Raw genomic sequence first — 11,821 nt, 5'->3', positions numbered from 1 at the left:
ACCTTTTGGCAGCATTCACCATGACTGACCATTTCTCCCTTCATGAAACATTTTTTTTTTAATGTTGGCTTCAGTAAATGAGCTCCCCGTTTTCTTCCTAACTGCCTCAGCACTTCTCAGTACCCTCTGCTGACTCTTCCTCCACCACCAACTCCCTGAATGTTGGGGTGTCTCCTGGCACAGCCCTAGACTTTTCTCACTAGCTTCTCATCAGGTGAACTAACTCCTGTGCCATTAAATATCTTCCATGTGTTGATGACCCCCAAATGCACAGCTCTACCCTTGACCAATTCCTTGAACTTTAGACTTGTGCATCCAATTCCCTACTGGACACCTCCCCTTGGTTATTGCATAATTAATGGGTCCAAAATGGTTCTTTTTGATTTTCACTGCCTCCCCAAAAAAACTTTTCCCACCCTGTTTTCCCCTATCTTGCCAAGAACCCTGTTGCTCAAACCAAAAAACTTAGGAATCACTCTGATTTCTCCCTTGACTTCACTTTCTACACCCAGTCCATCAGCAAGTCCCAATGTTTCTATTTCCAAAATGTTCTCAGCATCCATCTATTTTCATCCGTCTTTGCAACCATTACCCTATTCCTTGCACTGACATCTCTTCCCAGGACTATAGCTGTAGCCTCCTAAACGGTCTCCTGCTTCCCTTCCTGCTTCCGTCCAGCTCATTCTCCTATTAACACTCTTTTCAGCATTTATCCCCATCTTAAGTTACTGTAATGACTTATTTCTTTATGTTGTTATTGTCTGTTTCCTCTACTATTTTGCCATGTCCGTGAGGGTAGGGACCAGATCTGTTGTATCTCTCACCACATCCCAACTTCTGGCACATTGAAGAGTCTCAGTAAATACATTTGGATTAAATAACTAAGCAAGTGAATGCATGATTTTAAATATTAGGTAATATTCATAATTTGCTCAGAAAATTCTCCTGAGATTGGCCACTTCCCAGACTGGTGAAACAGGAGAAAAGGACCTTGTATATCTCAATGACTCCTGAAAAGAGTGTAAAAACAACATGTTTGGGAACATACAGTGGAGCAGGAGTTACAAGCTTAAACGTCTCTGGGTTCTGGCAGGTAACAGAAATGGGGAGGTTACCATGTGTAAGTCACAATGAGTGGTAGGGACCATCACAATCTGGAGACCTCCCAGCTCCAGCTAATGCAGACTCATCAGCTCCAGCCAGATGTGGCCAAGCAGCCAAGGCCCCAAGGGTGAGCGATCTTCCAATTTTTTGAAAGATGGAAGTATATGCATACAAATTAGAATTAGTTTTGTTCAATTTCTTAGACTTGAAAAAGAATTAGTTTTGGCTGTGAGTAATCATTTGAAACAGCAACTTAAATGAAGTAAAGTGTATTTCTTTCCCACAAAAAGAGGTTTGGGGTATATAGTCCAAGACTCATGAAACTCAATGGAATTAGGGACCCATGCTTCTTCTAACTTGTTGCTCATCTTGGCATGGCTTTCATTCTCGAAGTTGCTTTATGGCCCAAAGGACTGAGGTAGCTCCAGCCATTATCTCCTCATTCTGCACACCAGGAAGCAAAAGGGGAAAGAAAGGGCCTGACTTCCTGGAAGCTTCTATGCCTCACTTTTATTTCATTTCATTGTCTAGAACTTAATCATGCCACAACTTCTAGCTGCAAGGGAGGCTGGAAAGTGTAATGTTTGTTCTAAGTGGACATGTGCTCAACTAAGAAAGAAGGGAAGGATGGATACTGGAGTTCTAAATTAGGAGTCTATGCCAGAGCTGGCTATTTATGTGAAATTCCTAAGTTTTCACACAATGACAGCTAAACACAGCAGCTCTGTCACCTGATTTCAGCAGAGGAGCTTCCAGTGTTGTGAACCCTGCTTAGGGCAGCAAATGTGAATGGGATGCACTTCAGTGTCACATGGGGCAGCCCGCAAGTCTGGCTGGTGAGGATCAAAAACAGATGCAGGTTAGCAGGACTCAGACAGGCAGTGCAAACGGGAGTGTGTTCAGGTACCCTGGGAGGTGGGGATGGGTTGTGGAAAGCACTGTGAAAGTGGGCCATAAAGGGTGAGGGGCTACTGTCTGTTATCTGTACATCCAAGCCATGCTCAGGACATTGGCAGCAACATGGGAGGTCCCTGGCTTCCCTCACCTTTAGGTCTAAGCAGTTATTCCAAGGGGTGCAATTTCTATTTTCTCTGAATTATAAAGTCCCTCTCAGTGTTCTGACCTCTCACACCAGGTCAAGGTCACTCTCTCTGGAGGGATAAGTGAGCCTGGACCAGACCCCAACTCCCTGAGAACCCACTGGCCCTTTCCAATCACTGCCTTCACTACCAGCCCTCTTCAATCCTCTCTCTCTAGCCCCTCCAATCACCCAAATTGTCCTTTTAGACTTGGACTCAGCCCAGCCTGAGGCTCCATGACAATTCCCCTCTAAATGGCCTCATCTCTCAGTTACACCAGACCTTCTTGCCATGGTGGCACCATGCGGTGGTAGGAAAAGAACTGAATTTGCAGACAGGCTTCCCCCACTTGAATCTCTGCACTAAAAGTTACTAGTTGACTGGACTATAAATATTTCCATAAGTGTAAATTGGTGCTAATAGCATTCTCCTTACCTACTTCACAAGGCTTTTTGGAGGATTCACAGGGTTCACTTATGTAAAAGGTCTTCATTTTTAAAAATAGTCTAAATAGCTCTGCATACAAATTTAAGGTTTCAGTAAAGAGTCTCTGTAACTGCCCATATATGTTTAAAATTAATGACTTTATTGACACAAAATTTGCAATGAAAAGTGTTATCCTAATAGGATAGTAAGGATTAGTTTCTGTCTCATACACACATGAAAAAGTAGCCAGATGCATTTTTAGTCACATGGTTTAACTTCTGGTTGCTGTCTCTGTGAAATCCAGATTGTTCTGGGGAGGGCCGGATCATATGCCCTGCATTTCCTTCTCCCCTGTAAGTGAGAAAGTGTTTCTATATAAAACAGAGACACTTTCTTAAGGTGATAAATTCCAAACAACATGCAGCAGTGAACTGTTGCAGAAACAAAGCTGTAAAGAGAAGCCACAAAGCACATCCCCAGGGAGGAAGAGCCCTTGAAATTGCAGGATCACTGCCAACTTTTGGCAGCTGGGGGCTCCTGCTGAGTAATGCCAGTGGGGACATATGAATCACAGGTTTTTCTTTTCTTTTATTATTATTAAAAACATTTTTTAGAACATAAAGCTCCTAAAAGCCCTTTCTCAAAGAATCACAAAATGATGAAGGTTTAGAAAAACTATAGTTTCGTGTACGGTAAAGTCTTGTACAGTGATTAGAACACCTAGTTTAAGACACAAACCTACCCTGAATATAAAAGATCCCATTGCAGAGTGATTTGCAACACACACTATACCTTAAGGGTCTAATTCAGTCTCCTAGTTATGAAGTCACTGTTAGATTCAGGATAGATAGTCACGACTAACCAGACCCCAAATCCCTCAACATCTGCATAGTACCTGGCACAGGATGGACATTTAATGTTTAGTGAATAAATATACAATCTGCCAATGGAAGGAAGGAAGGAAAAATGACACTACCCACTTGTGTTTGAAGAATAACAGAGTTAGCAGATAAGGAGATTGCGTATCTGACTTTTGACCTGCATGTCAGTTCTCTGGACTATGTTACATAAACATAACACCAATAGGCTGCCTATTTCTGCTAAAAATGGAATTTATTGGTATAGTTTGGCACAACTTTAGTCCTATCTTTCCCAGTCCCAGGCATGTTAACAATCCTTGAAAAATCTGCTACATTACTTTGGAGGAAAATACTTCCAGATGAACATGTTTCAAGACATACTAGAAAATTATTACTATCAAAACATCCTTTTTCTGTGTCAGCTACCTCATTTCTAATGCAGTGCACATCAATCTAATGTCAGTGTGAATACACATCAACCAGGTGCTGGCTTTCTAAAGTGATTCCTTTGCAGATGCCAAAATGACAGTCCTGGGGCAGTGTACAGAGAGGCCAAGGGGAAGCCATGCCTGCTGCCACATGTCTCTGGATCATCTCCCTCTCCTACGCAGTGTTCAATCTTTGATTAACAATTGCAAGTGACCCCGATAGAGGGGGAAGACAGTCAAGAAGACAAGCAAAGGGAACTGGAAAGCTATGCAAAATTGCAATGTCTAGCTGAGCCCTGAGGGGTATCCTTATTTGGATGCATTGGCCACAAGCATGGTGACATTAAGGACTGGAGGCCAACATGGACACCAGAATAGGAGGACTTTCCAGGCAGATGAGGAGCAGGTATGACTGCTTCACAGACACCTCCCAAAGACATGCCATGGGCAGTGGGTTGGTGCATGGGAAACTGGATCTGATCTGTCTCATACCAAGCTAAGGAAACAAGGATAACAAGGAGTTTTCCTGTACCTTGATTTTTTCAATATGTGGGTTTAGAGTTGGATGAAAGCCAGCTTTTAAGTGAACCTGGTAAGATTTGTAATGACAACATTTAAAATGAAAGAAGGAAAGAATAAGCTTGCCTGAAGCAGAACACACTATCATGGGCAGGAGAGTTATGGCACTAAGGTGTGACTCTTTCACCCAGAAAATGCATTCCTACTTTTCTGTTTCATAAACTGACCTGTAGCTTTAATTCACTACTTTTACACCAGACCATATTACAGGAGTTGCAAAGAGACAAACTGAACTGCACATTTGCAGTTTATTAACATATGTAAGCACTGTGCCAATACATTTACATGATAAGTAGAAGGCTCAGAAGGTCCCAACAAATCAGGCAGCAGTTTGCTGCCAGGTAAGACAGTCTTGCCAGGGACTCAGTAGCATTCAGGTCCAGCAAGGGGCAGCCACTTCTTCAAGGTTCTTTGATGGGATCCAGTGCCGTGAAGGACACTGAAGAAGTCCATCTGCCCTTCTGCTTGGACTCTCTGCTAGTTGACACAGTTCTTTGTGATTCTTCGACTTCTGTCCATCTGTTGGATGCTATCTGTTACATTAATGGTGACTTCTTTTGCAGACATTCTCTTAGCATCTCTTTTAGCCTGTTAAGTTGAAAACAGTAAATTGAGTTACTAGGAAACCAAAGAAAATGACCGAGGCAAGTCTCAATCAATTTAGAGGTTTATTGTGCCATAGTTGAGAATGTGCCTGGGAAAAAGGAACACAAATCACAGGAACATTTGTGATCTGTGCAAAAATTCCCAAAGAAGGTTTGAGGACTTCAATATTTAAGGGGGATAGAGTGGGCAGTAGGGGAAAGAGGAAAGGAAAAGGGAGGGTAGAGAAAAGGGGCAAACAGTTACATTCTTTTGAGGCTTTGATGAGCATTCACTGAATCCACATTTTATGTGTGAAAGGAGGGGATAGAGGAACAGTCAAATATGCATTTGTCTCATGCTCAATGAACTTGCATTTTTTACATAAAAGAAACATAGAATAGTTAATGAGTAAAATATGCATTTGTCTCAAGTGAGCAGAGGGATGACTCCCAGTCCTGTCTTTGTCCCATACCTGTGAAGATAAGCTGTTAATTTACATGGGGTGAAATCCAACAGAACTCTGTTTTAGGGTAAAGATCTTAAGGCCCACAAGGAATTTCTTTGTGAGAAATTGTGAGGGAGTCCCCCTGGAAGGTATGTGGCCTTCTATCTTTGCAGTTATCTCTTTAGGAGCAAAATGGAAGGCAATTTTGGGTGACTTAGCTCCTAAGCTTAATTTTTCCCTTTCCATAGTGAGTTTGGGGTCCTAAGATTTTTATTTTCCTTTCATGGAAATATGCGAAGGTCCTCACAATTTGCATTAATCTCTTGAGATTATCACAAATACACACACACACACACACACACACACACACACACACAGTCAGGAAGAATTACCCACAGGAACGCATGCACATATGCTTCCTATCAGAGGTTTCTTTGTTGAATCTTTAATACCAACACAGCACAGAGCCTGGAATAGGGCATGTTCATTAAAACATTGTTGAGTGAATGAGTGAATGACCATCAAAGGGTAATTTGAAAGATTTCATAGTTGGCTTTAGTAGAGTGGTTAAGGGTTTGAGCTTTGGAGTCAGAGAGACTTTGGTTCAAATACTGGCTACATGATTTCACTATGGGCAAGTTTTTCCAACCTCTGTAACCCTTATCTGTAAAATGGGAAATACTAATATTATCTCTCTCATAAGGTTTTTGTATGGATTAAATAAGGTAATGCATGTAAGGTACTTAGCACAATGACTGTCACTAAATGAAAATGGGAAAAAAATAACCTTAAAAAGTAGGCTAGACTATCCACTTCTAACTAAGGATAAACCAATGACAAAAGTTCTGAATTAATATTAAACATTAAAGCATTAATTAAATTGTAGGTTCTTTAAGTATATGTGTCTAGTCCCTGACTCTCCATCCCCCAAAAAACAACATTGGTGAGGGGTAGTTTTGTGCCTATTCTTGTGATTGTGTGTTGGGGGTGAATAAGAGTGAGCCTGTGAGTCACCTCCACTAGTGGATGGACACAGTTATTTGCTGCCCAGCCCCATTCCAGAAAGGACCTGCTGCCTCGCTGCAGGGAGAACAGTCAGCAAATAGCCTCCAGTTGGGGACAACATCAGCTGCAGAGAGCCACCTCACTCAAGTTCGTGCCCTTCCCAAGATGGCCCAATGTGCAGGTAAATGGAAGGGCATAAAGGTCTGACCATTTGGGCCCTAAACAGGTCAGCTCCCACAAGCCATTTAGCTGCACGGGGCAGGGGTGGCTAAAGCTGTTGTCAGCTTGCATTGTGGCTGGACTTCTCCCTTAACCCGCTCCTGCTTCCATCACCCCTTTCCACAGGTGTTGGCCTCAAGGGCACTTCCTAACATCCTGTATAATGACATCTTGGTCTGCCTCCTGGGAACATAGTCTGCCTCAGATCCTGTGGGAACACCCCTCCAGGCATGAGCACCTCCTTGTGCTGGGTGTTGAGAGATGCACATTTTTCAAACATGGCCCCTGAACACAAACTACTTCCTCTGTAGTGCATCCAAATAAATGGTGAACTATTGCACTGATGGAGAAAAATCCATTGTTCTGTTGTATTTATTAACAAACGATATGTATGTTTCTAACATGTCACATAAATCCTGTGTCCTTGTATAGCTGATGGTGACACCCCTCTCTAGATTCCCTTTACTCTGCCAGAGCATCCCTCCCAGCTGCTGTGACTGTTGGCTGCTAACTGCTCACAGCACACCCTTTTTTGAGAATTGAATTGCCCTCATCCGACTGGAGCCACCTCCTCCAGGAATGCCAAACAGGCCCATATCCTGGAGAGGCCCATATCCCATGCCTGATTGTTAGGATACAAAAGGCTGCCCCTTTGCCTCTTGGGGGTACAAATCCATGGTGCTTTGCGTGCCCCAGGGCTCCTTGTGGGATCAGGCTGAGGTTAGACTACAGCTGTTCAGCTGACTGAACTCACACATTTGCTGAATCTGATCCTCTGCCCTGCCCTGCTTCCTCCATTACCATGCAGGTTTCACCTGCGTGTACTTTTTCAATTACTTGCATGAGAATTACTTGCATCCTTTCAATTACTTACATCCTTATCTCAGGTTCTGTGTTTAGGGAACCTAACCTAAGATCATACTTTATGGGTGATTTGAGGAACATTTAAGGATAATTTTTACTCTACATAATTTTAGTCTTATCTATTTATTTCATGAGATAGGATGTCATTGCTTTCTTGTGTGTATTCCCAGTGCCTAGCACAGTTCTGGGACATCATAAGCTCTCAGTTTAACTTTGTTTGAATAAGTGAATGAATGAATAAATGCACCACACTTGTCAGTGTACCCTTGCTTTAACAACCAGCAGGCAATACTATTTAGGGCTCAGTCTTACACTCAGGTTTTCTGAGCCTGAACTGGCACTAGGGCTAGCAAAGACTTTTATGGGCTTATTTTTCCCCAAAAGCAGAGAACTGATAAAATCACACAACCTTGAAACTAAGCATCTCTTGTTATTTGTCTGTAACTCCTCCTGTCCTTTAAAGCATTCTTTCTAATAGTAGTGAGGACTAAGCTCTGATTTTTTTTTTAATCTTGCCCAATTCCTATCTAAGGGGTCTGGGGAGTCATGCCCTACAAACCATAAATTCTCATCATATGGGTTTTATTTAACCCTGTATATCGTGACTTACTTTGCAATCTGACTCTGGCATAACAAGGAAGAAAATAAAGATATTTTACCCCAAAATGTTTTTCTGCCATATTTTGAAATGGCCCTGCAAAGCCATCCCTTGTGGGAAAAATCCACATTCTATAGAGAATCCCCTTTCCTCCTCCTTTTTTTTCCTTCCTTCCTTCCTTTCCAGATCCAGGTGATAATCAGCTAAGAGCTAGGTGCCCTTTTAGGTCGGATAAGAAACATTTTACGACCTGCTCTCCCTCAAGTCGGCTATCTGAGAGCTTCCACTGCACAACAAAACTTGGTCTCCACAATCCTTTATCTTAACCTGAACATTTCCTTTCTATTGATCCTAGGTATTCAGATAAACGCAACCAATTGTCTACCAGAAAATATTTAAATTTACCTATAGCCTGGAAGCCCCTGCCCCCCACCCGCCCACTCTGCTTTGAGTTGTCCCCCCTTTCTGAGCCAAACCAATGTATTTCTTAAATGTATTTGATTGATGTCTCATGCCTCCCTAAAATATATAAAACTAAGCTGTTCCCCAACCACCTTGGGCACATGTTCTCTGTACCTCCTGAGGGTTGTGTCATGGGCCATTGTCACTCATATTTGGCTCAGAATAAATCTCTTCAAATGTTTTACAGAGTTTGACTCTTTTCATCAACAGTAGTTACTTCATTTTCTGAGTTCACGTTGGACTGCCCCATGCCTGCTAAACACACACACACACAGACGCATGCAGATGCACATGCACATATGCACACACACATTGTGTGTGAAGGAAGCATTGTGAAGGAAAAGAAGGCAGTGATTCTGTTTCCTAAAGAAAACCGTGGTGATTGTGAGACCAATTCCATCTGACTTCCATTTCGGGTGTCACTAAATAGCTTTGAGGACTGGGGCATGGAATACAATGCAGAGGCCTTCTTTAAAGTGAGCTAAATTGACTGTAGCATTCCCCTCAAATTGGTGGGAGGTAAGAGGGCTTTTCAGAATGGAAATGGAAATGTTCCAAACTGCAGAAATGCTTTTCTTTAGAAAAGACTGTTGGTAAGATTTCACAAAAGTTTATTAAAGATGATACACAGATGATACAAAGCTCTCTATTTCAGTCTGTACTTCTAAGCTTAAAAATCTAAGCAAAAATCCAGTAGTTGGATTTCCAAGCCTATTTAAGAGGCTACAAAGTAGTCATTCCTATAACAGCCACAGATATATATATAATTGTAATCCCAATTACAATAGGGCCATTTCTTACATCTGTATATCATAAGCGTGCACAATGGACATGTTCAGAGCACAGACTTTGGGGCCAGATAGATCTGGGCATGGAGCAAGCCTTTGCTACCAGTTAGTTGCAACAAGACATGTTGCTTTGACATTTGAGTCTCAGTTCTATTATCTGAAAAATGAAGGAAATAATGCCTGCTTTTTACTTTTCTTTGAGAGAATTAAGTATGTCACATAACATTGAGAGGGTTACCAACTTCTCCTAGTTTATCCTGGTTTATCCAGGGCCGATGAGTTTTTTTGTTTGTTTTGTTTTGTTTTGAGACAGTCTCACTCTGTCGCCAGGCTGGAGTGCAGTGGCTCAGTCTTTGCTCACTGCAACCTCCGCCTCCCAGGTTCAAGAGATTCTCCTGCCTCAGCCTCCCAAGTAGCTGGGACTACAAGCGTGCACCACGCCTAGCTAATTTTTGTATTTTTAGTAGAGACGGTGTTTCACCATGTTGGCCAGGATAGTCTCGATCTCCTGACCTTGTGGTCTGCCTGCCTCAGCCTCCCAAAGTGCTGGAATTACAGGCGTGAGCCAGCCACCACGCCTGGCCCGCCAAAAAGTTTTAAAACTAAAGGTCCCACATCCCAGAAACCTACTCAGGCCCCAGCAAACCAGGATGGTTAGTCACCTCAATTATAGCTATTAACATTAATTTTATTTGTAAAAAGATGATGTCAGTCAAACAGCAAATTAAAATATAAAGCCTCATTATACTGAAACGATGACTACTGCTACTACTACTTCTAAATGGCAACAACAATAACTCTAAAAGTTGTGCTTCCGGATAAATGACAAACTAGAGTTCTGTAACTCCCATGATATGGGCTCAAAAGGTTCCAAGCCATAAACAAATCCACTTTCAAATAATGACACTGCATTTAAGTTAGCAAATTAAACAATTAGAACAACAATGCATTTTCTCAGAAATGTTTTATGAAAGAGAAGCTGTTGAATCTGAGTCATCGCCGGAAAAGTACCCAACCAAAAGCAGCCGTGAGGATGTTTAAGAGGTTGGTAGTCGTTGCAATTGAGGACTAAACTCTGATTTTTTTATCTTGCCCAAATTCCTATCTAAGGGGCCTGGGGAGTCATCACCTACAAACCATAAATTCTCATCAGATAGGTTGTGTTCGACTCTGTATATTGTGTCTAACTTTCCAGTCTGACTCTGGCATAACAAGGAAGAAAATCAAAATGTTTTACCCCAAAATATATTTCCCTGACATATCTTAAAATTGCCCCACAGAGTCTCTTGTGGGAAAAATCCACATTCTAGAGAGAATCCTTTTTCCCCTTTGTTTTCCTTTCTTCCTTCCCAGATCCAGGAGATAATCAACTAAGAGCCAGCCACCCCGTAAGTCTGTAAAAAATTTACAACCTGCTCTCTCTATAGTCTGCCATCTAAGAGCTTCCTCTACACAATAAAACTTGGTCTCCACAATCCTTTTTCTTAACCTGAACATTCCTTTCTATGGATCCCAGGTCTTTAGACAAACTCAACCAAAAAATGTTTAAATTTACCTATAGCCTGGAAGCCCCCGCCCCCCTCCTGCCCACTTTGCTTTGAGTTGTCCCGCCTTTTTAAACCAAACCAGTGTATTTCTTAAATGTATTTGATTGATGTCTCATGCCTCCCTAAAATATATAAAACCAAGCTGTGCCCCAACCACCTTGGGCACATGTTCTCAGGATCTCCTGAGGGCTGTGTCATGGGCCATGGTCACTCATATTTGGTTCAGAATAAATCTCTTCAGATATTTTAGAGTTTGACTCTTTTCGTCAACACAATCTAGTTACAACTCAAAAACCTTAGATTTCAAGCCCAAACAAGAGAGAGAAAGAAGATGAGAAAAAGAACTACAATGCCAGATATTTTATCTAGAAGTTTGGAGAAGTGAGTTGTTTTGCCCTCTGCTGAGAAGAGCAACATAAATACAAGAAACAATCACACCATTTTGTCCCTCAGTGCCTGTGATGATTTATACAACATATTTTCCCCTCTGATGTAGTTTTCAGCCAGCCAAACCTTTTGATTAACATCACACCCCCATCCCTTTTTAATGACAGGAAAAGAAAATGTGTTTCTATTGCAATTACTGGCTTAAAAAAAATGTATGGCCCCCAATTCCATAATGAGAGGAGCCTAATTAGCACCTTTTTCTCATGCAGCCGTGCCAATCCTTCCTCTACTTCTAACATTCTTGTTTTGTGAGTTTTATCACCATTGACTCTTGCTAATGGACCACCTCTGGTTTCTCACCTAGTTTTATAGCTTTTCAACTCTTTCCTTACCTTATTTTAATTTCTGCAGCTTTACTACCCCATGAATCATAGATTTTAGTCTT

At 41.8% G+C, this 11,821-nt stretch overlaps 1 protein-coding gene across 2 annotated transcripts in view; it reads right to left on the bottom strand.

Moving 5' to 3' along the window:
- Positions 1 to 2,748: 2,748 nt before the first annotated feature.
- Positions 2,749 to 11,821, bottom strand: part of BAALC (BAALC binder of MAP3K1 and KLF4) — a 97,715-nt gene continuing 88,642 nt past the window's right edge. For both annotated transcript variants that reach the window (XM_054498272.2, XM_054498270.2), the window contains one exon: positions 2,749 to 5,064. In XM_054498272.2, the coding sequence (XP_054354247.1) occupies positions 5,060 to 5,064 (5 nt within the window). In that variant the 3' untranslated portion in view covers positions 2,749 to 5,059. The remainder of the gene's footprint in view (positions 5,065 to 11,821) is intronic.

This window comes from Pongo pygmaeus, chromosome 7, assembly GCF_028885625.2.
Source record: "Pongo pygmaeus isolate AG05252 chromosome 7, NHGRI_mPonPyg2-v2.0_pri, whole genome shotgun sequence".
NCBI lineage: Eukaryota > Metazoa > Chordata > Mammalia > Primates > Hominidae > Pongo > Pongo pygmaeus.
This window is presented reverse-complemented; position numbering and strand designations above follow the sequence as displayed.